General features: G+C 34.0%; 1 protein-coding gene across 2 annotated transcripts in view; it reads right to left on the bottom strand.

Annotated features, from left to right (window-relative positions):
• The window catches only part of LOC111544189 (disintegrin and metalloproteinase domain-containing protein 18), a 148,176-nt gene that overhangs the window by 26,168 nt on the left and 101,633 nt on the right, over positions 1-20,375 (bottom strand). For both annotated transcript variants that reach the window (XM_023214646.2, XM_023214647.2), the window contains one exon: positions 5,731-5,811. In XM_023214646.2, coding sequence (XP_023070414.1) covers positions 5,731-5,811 — 81 coding nt within the window. The remainder of the gene's footprint in view (positions 1-5,730; positions 5,812-20,375) is intronic.

Below are 20,375 nucleotides of genomic sequence, written 5' to 3'. Positions count from 1 at the left end.
TATTAAAACTAAAGAAATTTAAAAATGGAAAAATAATATGATTAAATCAGAAACACAATCCAAGGCTGTAAAAGCAAATTAGGAACAGCAGAATAATAACAGAACTAAAAAATAGCTTTAAAACTCCCAGATTGAAGAGGAAAGAATGAAAGCTTGAGAGATTCAGAATAAAATCTAACATGTATTTTACTCTTTCTATTTCTTGTATTCTTTTCTATGTTTCTGTGTTTGTTTCTGTTAAATTTTTTTTTTTAATTATACTTTAAGTTCTAGGGTACATGTGCATAACGTGCAGGTTTGTTACATATGTATACATGTGCCATGTTGGTGTGCTGCACCCATCAACTCGTCAGCACCCATCAATTCATCATTTATATCAGGTATAACTCCCCAATGCAATCCCTCCCCCCTCCCCCCTCCCCCCTCCCCATGATAGGCCCCAGTGTGTGATGTTCCCCTGTTAAAATTTTTTTAAATGTATTTGGAACACAGAACAAAACCATAAATTTGATGTAAATTTAATCCCAAAAGGATTAATAGAGAATATAGAAAAAGCAAAATTAAGTAATGACTTAAAAATTTCCAAAACTTGAGAAAAATAATTCTTAGTAGAATTCAGTAGCTCTGTAAGTTCTGAGTATGATGAAAACTACACTTTAGCAAATCATATGCAAATACTTGAACACTAAGGTCAAAAAGAAAACATTAAAAGCAGGTGTTCCTCAAGAAGCAAAGGTAAAATGCATCTGAATTCTCAGAAGAGATCATGTAAGTCAATATAAAACAGATTATATTTTTTAAACTACTGAAAGAAAATTCTGACCTAAAGATAAAACATTCAAAAAAACACTTATCAGAAAAAGTGTTAATTTTAGCCACCATACTTTTTTCACGCTGAAGAAAATTTTTAACAGAAATAAACACAGAAACATAGAAAAGAATACAAGAAATAGAAGGAGTAAAATATATGATTAAGCAAGAATAAATAAATGTTGACTACAGAAAACAATAATTGTTGTGTTTTGATGTTTAAAAGATATAGAAGACAAAATGAATGATGTGAAAAAATTCACTACCTTTTAAAACAACCAATTGTTCAAGAAAGAAATCACAGGGAAAATTAGAAAATATTTTGAGAAATGTAAATAAAAACACAACATACAAAATTTATGTTATACAGCAAAATTTTAGTCAAAACAACTAGGCAAGGAAAAGAAATAAAAGGCAATCAAATTGGAAAGACAGAATAACATAAAATATATTTGCAGATAATATATTCTTGTTTGTAGAAAACTCTAAAGATCCCACATAAACATCTTAGGCTAATAAATTTAAAAAGTTGCAGGATACAAAATCAACATGCATGCAAAAAATAGCTGCATTTTAATATACTAGCTAGCAATGCATAACCTAAAAAGGAAATTGAGAAAACAATACCATCTGTAATATTATTAGAAAGAACAGAATACTACTTAAGAACAAACCTAAAACCGAGGAGAGGCAAGACATATACACTCAAAATTACAAACCATTGCTGAAGTTAAAGAAGACATAAATTTAAAAACATCTCATGTTCATGATTTGAAAGACTTAATATTGTCAAGATGATAATACTACCCAAGCCAATCTACAGATTCATAACAATCTTGATCAAAATTCCAATGATGCTTTTTGCACAAATTGAAAAATGCATCACAAAGTTCATATGAAATCCCAATGCACTTCAGGTAGCCTTAAAAGTTTTTAAAAGGAAGAACAAAGTTGAATAACTTATACTTCCTGAGGACAAAACTTCCTGCAAAGCCACAACAATGAAAACAATGTGGTTTGGCATGAAGACAGACATATAGACAAATGGAGAATAGAGAACCCAGAAATTAACCCTAACATTTACGGTCAAATTATTTCTGTCAAGGCTTCCATGACCATTCAATGGGTAAATGACAATTGTTTCAACAAATGCTGGGAAAAGTGTATATCCATGTGTAAAAATATAGTTAGACTCTGATCTCGACCATATACCAACATTAACTCAAAATAGATAAAAGATCTAACTGAAAGAAGAGTTAAAAAGTTAAAGCTCTTAGAGATAAACATAAGGGAAAAGCTTTGTGACATTAGAATTGATGATTTCTTTAGTATTAAACAAAAAACCAGGCAACAAAAGAAAAAATAACTAAACATCATCAAAATTAAAAACATTTGTACACAAAAGCATGCTATCAAGACAGTGAAAAGACAATACATAGAACGGAAAAATAGCAAATCACATATATGATAAGGAATTAATATCCAAAATATATAAATAATTCTAAAACTCAATAATAAAAAGGAAGCACAATTTTAAAATTGTCAAAGGACTTGAATAGAAAATTCTCTAAAGGTATATGGATTGCCAATAAGGGAAATAAAGCTCAATTTTGCTAATCACTAGGGAAATGGAAATCAAAACTACAGTGATATTCCATTTTGCAACTCTTAAGATGGTTTCTATTAAAAAATAAAAATAAATATTGGGCAGGATGTAGAGAAATTGGAACCCCTGTGCTTGCATTGTTGGTGAGACTGGCAAAAAATATGGTAACTCTGCAAAAAAATTGAAAATACAATTACCATATGCTCCAGCAATTCTTCTGGCCATATACCTGAAACAATTGAAATGAAAACAGGGACCTCAACAGATATTTGTATACCAATGTTCATAGCAATATTATTTACAACAGCTAGAAGGTAGAGGCAAATTCAACATCCACTGACAAATCAATGGATGAACAAAATGTGGTATATGCATACAATGATATATTTTTCAACTTAAAAAAGAATGAAATTTTGCTACATGATACAACATGGATGAACCTTGAAAATATCATGCTGAGTGAAATAAGCTAGACATAAAAGGGCAAATATTGTATAATACCAATTATATGAGGTATTTAGAGTAATCAATTCATAGAAACCTCAAGTAGAATAGTGGTTACCAGGGGCTAGGGAAAGGGAATAATGGAGGATTTATTTTTAAAAAAACAGGCAAAAGATTAAGACGCTTCATTATAGAAGACATGCATATTCCAAATAAGTGTAATAAAAGATGCTGAACATCATATGTCATTAGAGAGCTGTAAATTAAAACAACATTGAATTACCACTAAATAATTAGAATGCTTAAAATCTCAATCCCTGAAAACACCAAATGCTGGTGAGGATATCAAGCAACAAGAACTCTCATTCATTGTTGGTGAGAATGCAAAATGATGCATCTACTTTGAAAGACAATTTAGTAATTTCCTACAAAACTAAACAAACATGCTGCTATTATATGACTCAGTAATTGTGCTCCTTGGTATTTACCCAACTGAAATAAAAACTTATGTCCACACTCAAACCTGTAAATTAGTGTTTATAGCAATTGTTATTCACAATTGCCCAAATAATTGTGGATCTTAAATAAATATTACTACGAGACAGTAAAAAGTCCATGGGTTTCTAGGAGTTTATGGAAAGGGATGAAGGGCTAAATATGTGGATCACAGGGCATTCTTCCACAGTGAAACTATTCTGTATGATACTGTAATAATGGAAACATATTTTTAAGACCCACATATTTTTTAAGATGCATATTTTATAAGACCCATATAGTTTTAGGACCCATAGAAAGTACAAAGGGTTAAACCCAATGTAAACTATAGACTGTAGTTAATAATAATGTATAAATAGTAGCACAGGAATTATAGGGCATCGCTCTAAGGCAAGATGCAAAATAATAGGGGAAGCAGGGAGGGAGGGAGACCAGACATATTGTAGTGCACTGTACTTGGTGCTTGTTTTTACGTAAACCAAACATTGCTCTGAAAAATGTCTGTATTTTTCTTAAAGCTGCTATAGAAAATATACAACGAAGAATCACCACCAAAATAGCATAACGCTGATACAAAATCAGAAACATTAAGTACAAGATATAAAACTATCAAATCCATAAGATAGAAACATTTATATCAAATAAAATACTCAAAAATTGAACTAAAAGCAGGTCATGGTTGGTTTTATTCTGGGAATTAAAGTTGGCTTACTATTTTAAAAATCAATAAATACATTTGTACATTAACAGATTAAAGGGGAAAATCATATACTAAAGTCAATAGATGCAGAAAAAGTCTTTAATAAAATTTGACATTTATTCATAATAGAAAACACTTAAACTAGAAACAAAAGAATTATTTTAACAGAAAATTATAATTAAAATATTCTGCAAATATTACACTGAAGTGTGAAGACTTGAATTTTTTTCTTTCACAATAAGGACAAGGCAAGAATATCCATCACTTATATTGAATCATGCATAAAAACCTGAATTTAATATTCCATTATTTTCTTAACTTCTTGATATTGATGCTTAGACTACTAGTTTTCAGAGTAATAAATTATAACTGTCCAGGGCAAATAATGAAAAGTATATCATTAACAAAAAGAGAATGACACTATTACAACTGGCAACATTTCATGAATAATGGAATTTCAGAACACCTACATGCTAATTCAATTGAACTGGAATGATAAATGATAAAGCTGTCTATTGAGAACTGTCATTAGAGAATCTATGCAAATTTGCCTAGATTCAGTAAGATTTCTATTGACTTATAATTATTTTTAAGTAGTTTTTCTTTTTAAACATTTTAACTACAAAATATAACATATGTAGAAATATAAATTAATGTAAATACAGAAGTTTTACCTTATGTATTTCCTTTATGAATGTAATATTTCATAGTAAAAGGTTTTATCAAAAAAATCTAAAAAGTAGAAGTAAAATGACTGAATGTAAATAAAAATATATGATGAAAACAATTATGTACCCAATAAAACATGGCAGTAAAAATTGACAATGTATAATTTTGTGTTGAGATCTTATAAAAAATAATAAGGCTGAAGACCTATAATATAACAGAGGAAGTAAAAATCTCAAGCCAAAAATTATAATTACAGAAAGAAAAAAACAAAACATTAAAATGTGGCTATTTTCTTTGTTAACAACTGATAGCAAATTACTGACAATGAACTAGCATTTTATATCTTCTGAATCCAACTAATTTAGAAATTATAGAATTAAATATTAATACATTCTGGTAAATTTGAGGTTACCCTTATGTTGACTACGTCACGCATTGATTTTCTTTTAGGAAAATAATTTTTTAAAACCCTCAACTTGTAAATTTTAATAAATGAAAATGCAATATAAAATTAACAAATTTAAATTACCAGATTAAAACAGACAAACAACTCAGAAGAAATAAAGAAAGCTTTTTGCGTGAAGTTGCATTTGCTATTGGAAATCTCTCCATGAGAAAAAAATATTCCCTGATATGTCAACGTGTTTTTAAGTATACTCTGTAAAATATTGTATACTCATATGCCTTAATTATTAAATGTATGTGGGAGAAAAAGTATGTTCACAATATAAGTAAAAATGCATTTATTTGTGTTGAAGAAGAGTAAATGTTTTTATTTAAACATATTACTAATTATTAAGTTGTGACTGCTTACAGTTCAATACGTATCTCGTACAATTCACTTAATATGTTATATAGGGTTGAAACTAGGTCAAGTAATTTTCTTTATATTGGTCTACTAGACCTGGGCAAGGTTAAATAGCTTAGACTCTCAATCCTCATAAACAGATGTCTATTTGAATTACCCACAACAATAACATGCAATTCAGATACAAAAGTGACTTACCCCTTTCCCGTTGCATTTTGTGGTGGTATTACAGTTATATCCCATTAAATGAACTTTTCTGCAGGTTTTATTTACACAGTACTAAAATGAAACAAACAAAATTTTTACAATTCACATATGTCATCTAAAACAAGAAAAAACATAAATGGTTTCATATATATGCATAAGAGATGGTTAAGTTGAAAGACTTTTATTAGTATCAATATGACTAATATTAATAAATTATTAACATAATATTTTTCATATTAATATTAGTCATTAACGCAAAAATCTAAACAACAAAGTAATTGCAAGCAAAAAAACTGAGGGTGCTTATCTTGACGTGGTTTATGTAAAGGTTATATATAGTTTTGGTTTTTGATACTTACAGCTGGGATTGGATTGAGACACCATATGAGTTTTCTAAATTATGTTAATGTTTTGTTATGAATAATTTATTAGATGTTAATGACTTATCTTCTCAAAAAATGGAACAGAAAATCATTTTGTTTAGATTGTAAGTATAATTCATAAGTTATGAATCTTTGTTATAATATTCCTCAGAATAATATGGCAAGAAAAATATGTATTTCTTATAAAACTTTTTTTATTGCAAAATGGGTAATACAGTGGTGAATAATCATCTAGATATGTGGTGTTTTGCCTCATTTATGTTTTTCTATTTTTTTCTGACTTTGTAAGCTTCTTTTTTATTTCAAAATGTCACCATAAAATCTGTTTAAGTCATTCACAATATAACAATACCAAACATGAATAAAAATTAGCTTTTTAATTATTTCCTCAAATCTGCATGAAACCACTTTATAGATTATAAGTTGCATATGTCAGCCCGGTTTTGTCCCTCATATTCAGCAAATATCAGATGTTCTGGTCAGAGCAATTCAGCAAAAAATAAAAAGATATCCAAGACTATTTTTAGCTTCCAGGTATGAGTAAGAATATATGATATTTATTTCTCTGTGCTTGGCTTAATTCAGTTAATACAATGGTCCCTAAGTTCATCCATGTTCTGCAAATAACATGAATTTATTTATCAATAAATAATGATTCTGTTGTGTGTATGTGCCACATTTGCTTTATCCATTCATCCACTAATGAGCAATTAGGTTGATTCCATAGTTTGGTTATTGTGAATAGTGTGGCAATAAACATGGGAGTGTGACTATCTCTTCAACATACTTATTTCCTTTTCTTTGAATAAACACCCAGTAGTGGGATTACTGGATCACATGGTAGCTCTATTTTTAGTTTTGGAAGAAATACCATATTCTATTCCATAGTAGCTGTACTAATTTGCATTCTCACAAACAGTGTATAAGAGTTACCCTTTCTCTGCATTCTCTGCATTTTTGTATTTTAAAAGTTTCAGGTGATGAGCTTGCTAGTTAGTCAGATATGATCATTATACATTGTATACATACAGTGAATTACATTAATTGATATACACAAATGGTACATATTTATAAGGTACATTCTACCTTGTAAACTTTTCTTGTTTCATATAAAACAAGGAAAAGCATTCAACAATGATTTAATATATATGCATAAGAGATGCATATACATCATCTGGTTCTTGCATTATTTCCTTAGGGTAATAACCTTCAGCTTCATTCATGTTTCTGCAAAGGACATGATTTCATTCTTTTTTACGGCTGCACGGTATTCCATGGTGTGCATTTTAGAAAATCCAATCTACTATTGATGGGCTTCTAGGTTGATTCCATCCATGTCTTTGCTATTGTGAATAGTCTTGCAATGAACATACAAATGCTTGTGTGTTTTTGATAGAGTGAGCAATTTTCCTTTGAGTATATACCCAGAAGTGGGATGGTTGAGTCAAATGGCAATTGTTTCAAGTTCTTTGAGAAATCTCCAAACTGCTTTTCACAGTGGCTGAACTAATTTACATCCCCACCAATCGTGTGTAAGTGTTCCCTTTTCTCTTCACCCTCACCAACATTTGGTTGTCGGGGAGAGAATAACAAGGACTTATTTTTTAATGGGTACAGAGTTTCAGTTTGGGATGACAAAAAAATGTTCTGGATGTGAATAGTAGTGACAGTTGCACAACAATACAAATGTAATTAATGAATTGTCCACTCAAACATGGGTAGAATTGTAAATTTACATTACGTATATTTTATCACAGTAAAAAAAGAAAAAATGTTATATGCCATATGAAGATTATAAAATTGTCCAAATTAGGCCTCCTACCTGCAGCACCACTCACTGTAGCACTTCCCACCTATGACATTCCCACTATACCTGCTGGAGTGACCCCTGCCCATGGGACCTCCAACAGAGCACCCCTACTGCCCATGGTGACCCCTACTGAGTGCACACACCTTCCACTTGCCATGCTCCTGTAATCCCCTCCTAAGCACCCCTGCCCATGGCGCCACATGCTGGAGTGCCCCTGCCCTAGTGGCACACCTGCCACATCCACCAGCACACCTACACTCATGACTCTTCATCATCTCCTACGGAGTGGAATTGCCAGTAGTCTGAGAGCACTTTGGCAACTCCAACCCAACTGGAGCTCAACTTCAAAGAACCATCCTCTCAGCCCAAAACCTTCTTAAGCTGATAAACAACTTCAGCAAAGTCTCAGAATACAAAATCAATGTGCAAACATCACCAGCATTCTCATACACCAACAACAGACAAATGAGTCAACAGCCAACAGAGTCAAATCAGGAATGTACTCCCATTCACAGTTGCCACACACACACACACAAATACCTAGGAATACAGCGAACTAGGGAGGTGAAAGAGCTCTACAAGGAGAACTACAAAACACTGCTCAAAGAAATCACAGATGACAAACAATTGGAAACACATTCCATGCTCAAGGACAGGTAGAATCAATACAACTGAAATGGTCACATTGCCCAGAGCAATTTATAGGTTCAATGTCACTCTCATTAAACCACCACTGAGATTCTTCACAGAACTAGAAAAAACTATTATTTCAAAATTCTCATAAACAAAAAATGAGTCTGAATAGCCAATGCAATCCTGTGCAAAGAGAACAAAGCTGGAAGCATCATGCTGTCTGACTTCAAACTATCCTACAGGGCTACAGTAACCAAAACAGCATGGTACTGATCCAAAAACAGACACAGAGACCAAAGGAACAGAACAGAGAACCCAGAAACAAGACCACACATGTATAACAATCTGATCTTTGACAAACCTGACAAAAACAAGTAATGGGGAAAGGATATTCTATTCAATAAATGATGCTGGGATAAATGGCTAGCCATATACAGAATATTGAAACTGGACCAATTCCTTACACCACACACAGAAATTAACTTAAGATGGATTAAAGACCCAAATATAAAACCCAAAACCATAAAACTCTGGCAATACCATTTAGGACATATGCACAGGCAACGATTTCATGATGCAGATGCCAAAAGCAATTGCAACAAAAGCAAAAATTGACAAATGGGATCTAATTTAACTAAAGAACTTCTGCACAGCAAAAGCAACCGGAGTTAAACAGACCAACCTATAAAATGGCATAAAATATCCGCAAACTATGTATCTGACAAAAGTCTACTAGCCAGCATCTATAAGGAACTTAAACAAAGTTACAAGAAAAAAAAAAAAAAAAACAAAAAAAAACCATTAAAAAGTGGGCAAAGAACATGAACAGATACCTTTCAAAAGAAAACATACATGCAGCCAAGAAACATGGGAAAAAAGCTCAACATCATCGATCATTAAGAAAATGCAAATCAAAACCAAAGTGAGATACCGTCTCATACCAGTCAGAAGGGCTATTACGAAAAAGTGAAAAAAATAACAGATGCTGTCAAGGTTGTGGAGAAAATGGTATGCTTACACACTATTAGTGGTAGTGTAAATTAGTTCAATCATTGTGGAAGACAGTGTGGTGATTCCCAGAGCAATTCCATTACTGGGTATATACCTGAAGGAATGTACATCAGTCTAGTATAAAGGCACATGTCTGTTCATTGCAGCACTCTTCACAATAACAAAGACATGGCATCAACTTAAATGCCCATCAATGATAGATTGGATAAAGAAAATGTGCTACATATACACTGTGGAATACTACGCAAACATAAAAATAAAAAATAAAATAAAATAAAATAAAAAACAGAAAAAAAACCGATGTCATGTCTTCTGCAGGGACATGGATGGAGCTGGAGGTCATTATCCTTAGCAAACTAATGCAGGAATAGAAAACTAAATACTGCATGTTCTCACTCACAAGTGGGAACTGAATAATGAGAACACATGGACACACAGAGGGGAACAACACACAGTGGGGCCTTTGGTAGGGTGGAGGTTGGGAGGAGGGAGAAGTTCAGAAAAAAGAACTAAAGGATACTAGGCTTAATACCTGGGTGATGGAATAATCTCTACAACAACCCTCATGACACAAGTTTAGCTATGTAACAAACCTTCACGTGTACCCCTGAACTTAAAAATAAAAGTGAAAAAAAGAAATAGAAAAAAAAACACTCATCACTAATCATCAGAGACATGCAAATCAAAACCACAATGAGATACCATCTCACATCAGCTAAAGTCCAAAAATAGTCCAGTACGATTGCAGAGAAAAGGCAACACTTATAAACTGCTGGTGGAAATGTGAATTAGTTCAACCATTGTGGAAAGCACTTTGGAGATTTCTCCCTGAACTTAAAACAGAGCTACAATTTGACCCAGCAATACCACTATTGATATACATCCAAAGGAAAATAAGTCCTTCTACCAAAAAGACGCATGCATTCATATGTTTATTACAGCACTATTCACAATAGCGAAGATATGAATTGATGAAGATGCCCATTAATAGTGGGCTGGATAAAGAAAATAGGGTGCACACACACCATGGGATACTATGCAGCCACACAAAAAGAATGAAATAATGTCCTTTGCAGCAGCATGGATGCTAACTGGAGGATATTGTCCTAAGCAAACTAATGCAGGAACAGAAAACTAAATACTGCATGTTCTCACTTATAAGTGGGAGCTAAACATTAAATACACATGGCAGAAAAAAAGTGGAACAATAGATACTGGGACTGCTTGAAAGGGGAGGATAGGGAAAGGGGCCTGGTTTGGGAGGCTACTTATTGGGTACTATGCTCACTACCTTGGTGATGGAATCATTTGTACACCAAGCCTCAGTGACATGTAATTTACCCATGTAACAAACCTGCACATATACTTCCTGAACTTAAAATATGGTACAATAGAATAAAATTGTCTAATTTAGACCAGTGTATGTATAAGGAAGGGAGATTATAAGAAATTAATAATCAAGCGATGAACTCTTAAGTACCATTTCTCACTGGATTATAAGTTTGATTTAAAGTTATACATTGCTGATCAGAATAAGAAGACAACAAATAATGCATTGTAAATAATTTTAGGAATAAAGTACCATTCATGGCCATTTAAGTATGCATCTAAATTTATGTGAATATTGCATAGACATATTTTGAATGCTTTTGAGATTATTTTTTATCATATTCTAAGTAGCACAAGAACTTTCTATATATAGGTGCAAAAGGCCACATGGGAATGTGAAAAATAGCTTTATATTAAAATGTATACTAATATTATAACTGAACATGTTTCACTTAATATCTGTATTTCTGCAATCCATTCTGGAAGTCTAGTTGGACAAAAGACACTTCAAGTAAAAAAAATAGGAATCTATTTTTAAAAATCAGTGTGGTCAACATCCTGTGATGAAGGCACTCTTAGTTAACTTTCAATAAATTCCCCTTAGATCTGTTGGCTCAATATGAATATGCACCAAACTAAGTAATGGAAACACACTTTTAATCACATAATACGCTGCAAGTGATGTGTGATAACTGATAGTTCAACAAAGAAATTTCCAATTGCACAGAGTTCTGATTCCTATGCATTTCTTAAAAGCAAATAATGAATAAAAATATCTAAGGGTCTGAAAATAATTTTTCTTAATTATTGTTGTTTTTTGTATGTCAAAAATTGTAATCATTTAAGAACAAAAGAGACAAACAAGTTATTGTCATTTTAGAAATGAAAAAGGGAACACTTTAACCAAGATATTACCATGCTGTGGTTGGCATGTTTGTGTTCCCCAAAATTCACTTGTTGAAACCTAATCTCCAGTGCAATCATATTGAAAGGTGGAGCCCTTAGAAGGCAATTAGGTCATGAGGGTAGAATCCCCATGAATGGGATTAGTGCCTTAATAAAAGAGGTCCAGTGGAGCTTGTTCACCATTTCTGTCACATGAGGACATGGCAAGGTACCAACTTTAAAGCAGAGAACGAGTCCTAACCAGGCACTAAATCTGCTAGCACTTTGATCTTGGACTTCCCAGCTTCAAAAACTAATAAGTAGTACATTCCTGTTGTTTGTAAATTACCCAGTCTCAGGTATTTCATTACAGCAGCATGAATGCACTAAGACAGAAATTGGTACCGAGAAGTGAAATGTTGCTATAACAAATACCTAAAGATGTGGAAGTTGCTTTGGAACTCACTAATGACTGGAGGCTGAAAAGGTTTGGAAGTGCATGCTAGAAAAAGCCTACATTGCTGTAAGTAGAAAATTAAGGATGATTCTGGTGAGGGCTCAGAAGAGGATAGCTGTAGAGAGAGCCTCAGTCTTCTCACAGGTTACCTAACTGGTTGTGATCAGAGCATTGGTAGGAAAATGGATGGTGAAAGCCATTTTTATGAGGTCTCAATTGAAATGAGGACTAAGGTACTGGAAACTGAGGGAAAGATGATCTTTGTTATAAAGAGGCAAAGAACTTGGCTAAATTGTTTGTGTCCTAGTGTTTTGTAGAATGTGGCATTTCTGAGCCTTGAAATAGGATATTTCAGAGAAGAAGAAATATGTTAGCAGATGGTGGAGGGTGCAACATGCTTTTTTTTATCGGTTTATAGTAAAGTGTGAGAAGAAATAAATATTAAACACGGAATTTATAATGAAAAGGAAAGCAGAACTAAAAGATTTGGAAAATTCTTATCCCCACCATGTTGTAAAGAATGAAAAAGCACATTTTCAGGAGAAAACACCAAGATATGACCAAGCCACCTTTCGAAAAAGAGATAAGAAGGTTTGGAAACTAGGTGATATTCCCCAAATCAATGGAAGAATACCCTGAAGGCATTTCAGAGATTATCAGTGCTGCCACTCCCATTACAGAACCGGAGTTACAAGGCTTGAGGGACAGATCTTTGTCAAAAGAGGAGCTTCATGCACCCACAGGACTTTGGCACTTACTGCTCGTGATGGCTTAAGTCTCTGTTCCCTGCATTCTAGCAAACTGCTTCTCAAGCATACCAGGTGGGGCTTCCATGGGCCCAGATAGGATGAGGCCCAAGGGAATGTCCTTCTGGAGGGCACATTGTATCAACCTTGGGGGTGTCTCTTTGGTGCCATCTCTACGAGGGCTCAGAGTGAACAAGCTATGGAGGCATGGCTGCCTTCATCTGGACTTCAAAGGATGCCCCAGAGACCCTCAGGGCACAGGCAGAGAACTGTCCTACTAGGGCAATGCCCAGTGGAGCTGAGAGCAAGAGTGAGGCCAGCACAGATAGCCCCCACTAGGGTCACAATTACTCAAGCAATGAGTACAGAACTGCCCCCTTAACCTCAGGTTGGTTGAGTCACTGGTGTGCAACTCTAGCCTAAGAGAGCCCCAGACATACAACTCCAACCTGTGAGAGGTGTGCATGGGCTACAACCAGCACATCCATTGAGACTGGGCTGCCTAGAGCCTTGGGGGCCCAGTTTGTGCCCCAGTGTGTCTGGAAGATATGTCAAAAAATTGTTCTCCGACTCTAATATTTAATGTTTTTTGCCTCGTTGGAGTTTGGACTTACTTGGAACCCTTCCTTCCTTCCTATTTCTCCCTTTTGTAATGGGCATGTGTATCCTATGCCTGTTTACTAGTGTATTTTATCAGTAAATTAATTGATTTCACAAGTTCAAAACTGGAAGGCAAAATGCCTTAGGATGAATCATATCTTGAATTGCACCCATATCTGAGTTAGATGATATTTAGATGAAAATCTGAACTTTAGACTTTTGAGTTGACATTAGAATGAGTTATGGATTTGGGGGCTACTGGGATGGAATACATTTTACATATGAGAATAATATGAATTTAGGGGGTCAGGGGTGTAATGTTATGGTTTGAATGTTTGTGTTCCCCCAAATTCATTGTTCAAACCCAATACCCAATGCAGTACTATTGATAATTGAGGCTTTTAGGGAGTGTGAGGGTCATTAGGTCATGAGAAAGAACCTTCATAAATGGGATTGGTGCTCTTTTAGAAGAGCTCCAAGGGAGCTTATTCACTCTTTCTCCCATGTGAGGATGCAGCAAGAAGGTGCCATTTTTGAAGCAGAGAGTGGACTCTCATCAGACACTGAATCTGTTGGTTCCTTGATCTTATATGCTTAGCACTGTTATGTCTCCTAAACAGTCATGATAAAAGTTTTTGCTAATTTCAAGCCATCTTCCCAAAATTTACCATGTAAATTCAATCTCTTGTGCCATTTAATCTCTACAAAGCTACTTTAGTATACACAGAATAAGAGGACATTTATTATCTTTACAAACACATATTTTTCTTGAGGATCCAGAATATTGAAGCGTCCAAATACCATCAATGAACTTCCATATATTGTTTTTTAGACAACGTGACTCAACATAATCATAATTCCAAACAAGAACACTCACATAATTACATCCATTAACACAGAAAAAAGCATTTGACAAAATTCAGTATTCATTTATGATTTTAAGAAAAAAAATCTCTAGGTAAACAATACATAGGAACTCCCTCAATGATGAAGAAACAGTGAAGGAACATCTTCAAAAACCTATAGTTAACATCATACTTCATTAAGAAAAACTGAATGTTTTCCCAGAAGAGCAGGAAGAAGGCCAGGGTGTCCCCTCCTACCAGTATTTTTCAGCATAGTAGTTACATTCCTAGTTGGTGAAATAAGGCAAGAAGAGTAAATTTAAAAAAACAAACATTATGAAAGAAAACATTAAGCATCCCCATTTTTCATGTGATGTAATTGTCCACATACCAAATATTAACAAACATATCCTTAAAAACTTTTAGAGCTAAGACGTGAGTTTACCAAGGTTTCAGGACACAAGTTCAATACATAAAAATCACATTTCTCTAACAATCGTATGTATGAAAATTAAAACATAATACCATTTAAAATTGTTCCAGTGTAAGCAAAATACTTACATTTAAATGTAAAAAGTACATACAGGATCTATATCCTGGAAATTATAAACTACTGATAAAAGAAATCAAAGACTACCTATATAGTTGAAGACACATCATATTCATAGATTGAAAGACAATATAGTAAAGATGTCAATTCTCTCCAAATTCATCTATAGTTTTTACACAATTTCTATCAAAATTCTCCAAATATTTTGTCTAACATAAGTTTATTCTAAAATTTATATGAAAAGTTACAAAACTTAGAATAGCCAAAACAATTTTGAAAAATAGTAATACAGTGAAGAGAATCACCTTGCCTAATACTAAGGTTTACTTCATAATTAAGGAAATCAAGAGTATGCTAATGACAGATGAATAGACATGTAGACCAATTTAACAGTGCAGAGAACTCCAAAATAGACCCACAAAATATACCTAATTAATTTTTGACAAAGGTACAAAAGTAATTCAATGGAGAAAGAAAAGCCTTTCAACAAATAGTTTTTAACTAAATGGCCATACATAGGCAAAAAACAAACAAGCAAACAAAAGAACTCTTAAACTTCACAAAAGTGTTAATTTAAAGTTACATTTTAAGTTACACTTTAAGTCCACAATGGAATGTGGACTCCAATGTAAAATGGAATATACATTTTTGAAAAACACAGGAGAACGGCTTCATGATCTAGCTCTAGGTGAAGAATTATTAGATTTGACACCAAAAGCATGATACATACAAGGAAACATTGCTAAACTGGACCTTATGAAAATAAAAAATTTTTGTTCTGAGAAAAGCTGTTCTAAAGAGGATGGGGGGAAAAGTTACAGGAACGGCGTTAGCAAAATGGAGTAATAGGAGGTTCAAAGACTGATCTGACAGCCATTCATGCATGAAATAATCTTCATCAGAGCTCTGAAATCTGAGAGAGGGAAGAAAGAACCAATATGGAGCATAGAAATGAGGAAAGACAAATTGGAAAATGTAGGAAGAATGATTTTACTTTAACCACGTCAATTCTCGCCCAAGCCTAACAGAGCAGATTGGAGAAAGATGCTCTCCACCTGGGAGCTCTCCCATTGGGGAGAAAGGGTGAAGTATGTGTCTGAATTTGCTGCAAATTCCAGCAACAGACTCACTCCAGGAGGCCACATCACCAAGCCAGTCGCCATGAACCCAGGCTCCAGATCTACCCCTGCAGACCCAGGCCCCAGTCCTGTGCCAGTGGATTCAGACACCAGCACACTGCTGCAGACTTAGGCTGCAGGATAGCCCCAGAGTCCAGTAAGCTCTTGCAGACACAGGAACCAGAACTACCCCTGTGTACACAGGTTTCTATACGCTAATAACAAACATTCTGAAAAAGAAAATCAAAGAATTTATCCTGTTTATAATAGCTCCCAAAAATACTTATGAATAAATTTAATCAGGAGGACAAACACCTGAACATTGAAATATATAAAATCTTGATGAAAGAAATTGAATATGGTACAAACAAGTGAAAACATATCTCATTTTCACAGATTGCAAATATATTTTTTGTCCATACTATCGAAAGCAACCTATAGGTTCAATGCAATCTGTATCAAAATGCAAATGACATTCTTCATAGAAACAGAAAAAAATTCAAAATTTTTATAAAGCAACAAAAGTCCATTATTAAGCAAACATAAAGCTGGAGGCATCACAAAATCTGACTTAAAACTATACTACAAATAGATAGCGTGCAAGATGGCATGGTACTGGCATGAAAACAAATACATGGACAATGGGACAGAATACAGAGCCCAGAAATAAAGTCACAAATATACAGTCAATGGATTTTAGAAAAATATGCCAAGAACACACAACAGGGAAATGGAAATTCCCTTCAAAAATTGGTTAAGAAAACTGGATATTGTAGTCAATATCCAGGGAAACTGGATATTATATGTAGAAACATGAAATTAGACCCTTATCTCACATCATACAAAAATCAACTCAAAATGGATTTAAAAACCCATAAGACCTGAAATTATAAAATTAATAAAAGAAAACATAGCAGAAAATCTTCATGACATTGGTTTGGGCATGATTTTGGAGATACGAATTGTATATGCAACAAAAGCAAAAATAGACAAATTGGATTATATCAAAGAAAATCTTCTGCATAGTCAAGGACACAGTTAACAGAGAGAATAAATAGAATATGAAATGATAGAAAACATTTGAAACCCATACATCTGATGAGGAGTTAATATCCAAAATACGTGAGGAACTCTAACAAATGAATGGTAAGAAAATGATCTGATTAAAAACTAGGCAAAGTATATAAAGAGAAATTTATTTTAAAAAGATACAAATCGCCAATAGATATTAGAAAAAAATACTCAAAATCACTAACAAATCATTAGAAAAATGCAAATTAAAACCACAATAAGACATCACCTCATACCTGTATGAGGTATAAGACATACCTCATACCTGAGAAAATAAGCATAGCTATTATCAAAAAGACTAAAGATAATAAGAGCTGGAGAAGATGTGGAGAAAAGGGAACTGATATGATTTGGCTCTATGTCCCCACCCAAATCTCATGTTGAATTGTAATCCCCAATGCTGGGGGAGGGATCTGTTAGGAGGTGACTGGATCACGGGGGCAGATTTCCCCCTTGCTGTTTCCGTGATAGTGAGTTCTCATGAGATCTGGTTATTTGAATGTGTGTAGCACTTCCCCCTTCTTTCTCCTCTCTCTTCTCTCTCTTTCTCTCTTGCCAGCCATGTGGATATGTGCTTATTTCCCCTTTGCCTGTCACTGTGATTGTAAGTTTCCTGAGGCTTCCCCAGCCAGGCCTCCTGTACAGCCTGTGGAACTGTGAGTCAATTAAATCTCTTTTCTTCATAAATTACCCAGTCTCAGGTAGTTCTTTATACCAGTGTGACAACAGACTAATAGAGAAAATTGGTACCAGAGAAGTGGGGCATTGCTATAAAGATACCTGAAAATGGGGAAGCAAGTTTGGAACTGGATAACAGGCAGAGGTTGGAAGGAAGCATTCAGCATGGGAGAAAGATGAAAGCCAGAAGACTCAGCAAGCCAGCTTATCCTACCTTCTTCCTTCCGCTTTTTTCTAGTCAGGCTGTAAACCACATTGAGAATGGGTCTTCCTCTCCCAGTCCACTGACTCAAATGTTAATCTCCTCTGGCAACACTCAAAGACACACTTAGAAACAATACTTTACCAGCAATCTAGGCATTCTTCAATCCAATCAGGTTGACAGCTAATATAAACCAACACAGGAACTGTTGGTGGTAATATAAATTCATATAGCCACTATGGGAAGCAGTACATAAGCTTCTCAAAATCTGAAAATAGAAATACCATATGATCCACCAATTGCACTACTGGGTAAACATCCAAAGGAACTGGATTCTAAAGAGATGTCCACACTACCCTCTTCAATGTAAAATTTTTAACAATAACCAAAACATGGAAGAAATCTAATCTAAATATCCATTAATAAATGAATGGATAAAGAAAACATGGTATATACATACAATGGAATATTATTTAGCTATAACAAAGGAATTCCTGTCATTTGCAACAACATAGATGAACCTGGAGGACAATAGGCTAAATGAAATAAGCCAAGCACAGGAAAAAAAAATGCTACATGATATTGTTTATATGACAAATCTTAAATAATAAAACTTAACAGAAGCAGAGAGTGGAATGGTGGTTACTAGGGACTGGGGGAAGGGAGAAATGGGGAGATATTAGTCAAAAGTTAAAACATTTTGGTTATCTGAGATAAGTAATTCCTAGAGATTGACTGAATGTCACTGTTTATATAGTTAACAATAATGTATTATGTACTTAAAAAATTCCTAGGGGGTATGATCATATGTTAAATGCTTCTATGAGAAAGGTAACAATAATAAATAAGTAAATAAATAAATAAAAGATTGGGAAAAAGTTTTGGAAGTTATAAATAGCTTACAACATGGTAGGTAGTGATCATTTCACAGATGTATAATTATCTCTAAACTCATCAACTTATTGTTTATTTATTTATCTTCTATTTATTTATTTATTTGAGACAGGGTCTTGCTTTGTTAACCAGACTGGAGTGCAGTGGTGTGAAAGCCTCAATCTCCTGAGCTCAAGAGATCCTCTTGCTTCAGCCTCCCAAGTAGCTGAGACTACAGGTGTGTGCCACCTCACCTGACTAATTTTTTAAAATATTATTACTTTTTTTAGAGACAAGGTCTCACTATGTTTCCCAGGCAGGTCTGGAACTCCTGAGCTCAAGTGATCCTCCCATCTTGGTGTTTCAAAGTGGTTTTTGTATGTCAAATAAAGCTATACAATTTAACCAAAAAAAGTAAGTAAAATAAACTGCAGAGTAGAAGAAAATATTTGCCATCTTGCCTTTATGGTATTTAAAGACAACTAAACTGAACCTTAAAAAAAGACAATCTGATTAAAATAGGCTAGATATGATCCAATGCTTTACTCAGGAGGATATACTGATGACATATAAGTTCATTGAAAAAATATTGAATATAATTAACCATTAAAGAATGCAAATATCACTATGCACATATAAAAATGAGAAAATAATAAGTAGTGCTAACACCAAACGCCAGTGAGGATATGGAGAAACTTCTCACTCACACACTGCTAGTGGAAATGAAAAATGGTAGAGCCAGTCAATCAAAGATTATAGCAGTTTCTCATAGAACCAAAAACAAACTTAGCTTGCAAATCAGAAATTGCACCCTTAGAAGTTTGTCCTTGGACAAGGAAACAATACACGTATTGTCTCAGTTTCTGCGAGTGATGAAAGGAATGGCACAGCTTGGTCTTTTGCTTTAGATATTTGCATAGGCTGGTATTAAAATGCCAGCCAATTTCATCTGAAGGTTTTACTGAAATGAATATGCTCCCAAATTTGTCACGTGGTTGTCAGAAGGCTGTTGTATTAACATGCTCATTTCCTCAAGGTCTTTTGGGTGGAGGCCATACTCAGTTTCTTCCAATGTATGCCTCTTCAACATGGCAGCTTGTTTCATCCAAGTAAGCAATGAAGAAGGGGCAGGAGAACAAAATGAAAAATACTATCTGTTATAACCTAATATTGCAAGTTATAGTCCACCATTTTTTCCATACTCTATTTGCTAGAAGCAAGTCACTATGTCCATCCCTCACATGGTTGGTAGGGAAAGTATATTATAAAGGGAGTAAGCAGAAGATGATAAGATATTGGAGGGCATTTTAAAAGCTGAGCAGCACAGTTCAGCTTCTAATGTTGCATATCTTTTAGACATAAAAACCACAAGAATTGTCAAGCTCTCCAGAATTCTCATTTCATTATAGCATCAGTTCAAAGCCTATTTTTCATCTGTGTTAACT

This window comes from Piliocolobus tephrosceles, chromosome 7 (genome assembly GCF_002776525.5).
Source record: "Piliocolobus tephrosceles isolate RC106 chromosome 7, ASM277652v3, whole genome shotgun sequence".
Classification (NCBI taxonomy): Eukaryota; Metazoa; Chordata; class Mammalia; order Primates; family Cercopithecidae; genus Piliocolobus; species Piliocolobus tephrosceles.
This window is presented reverse-complemented; position numbering and strand designations above follow the sequence as displayed.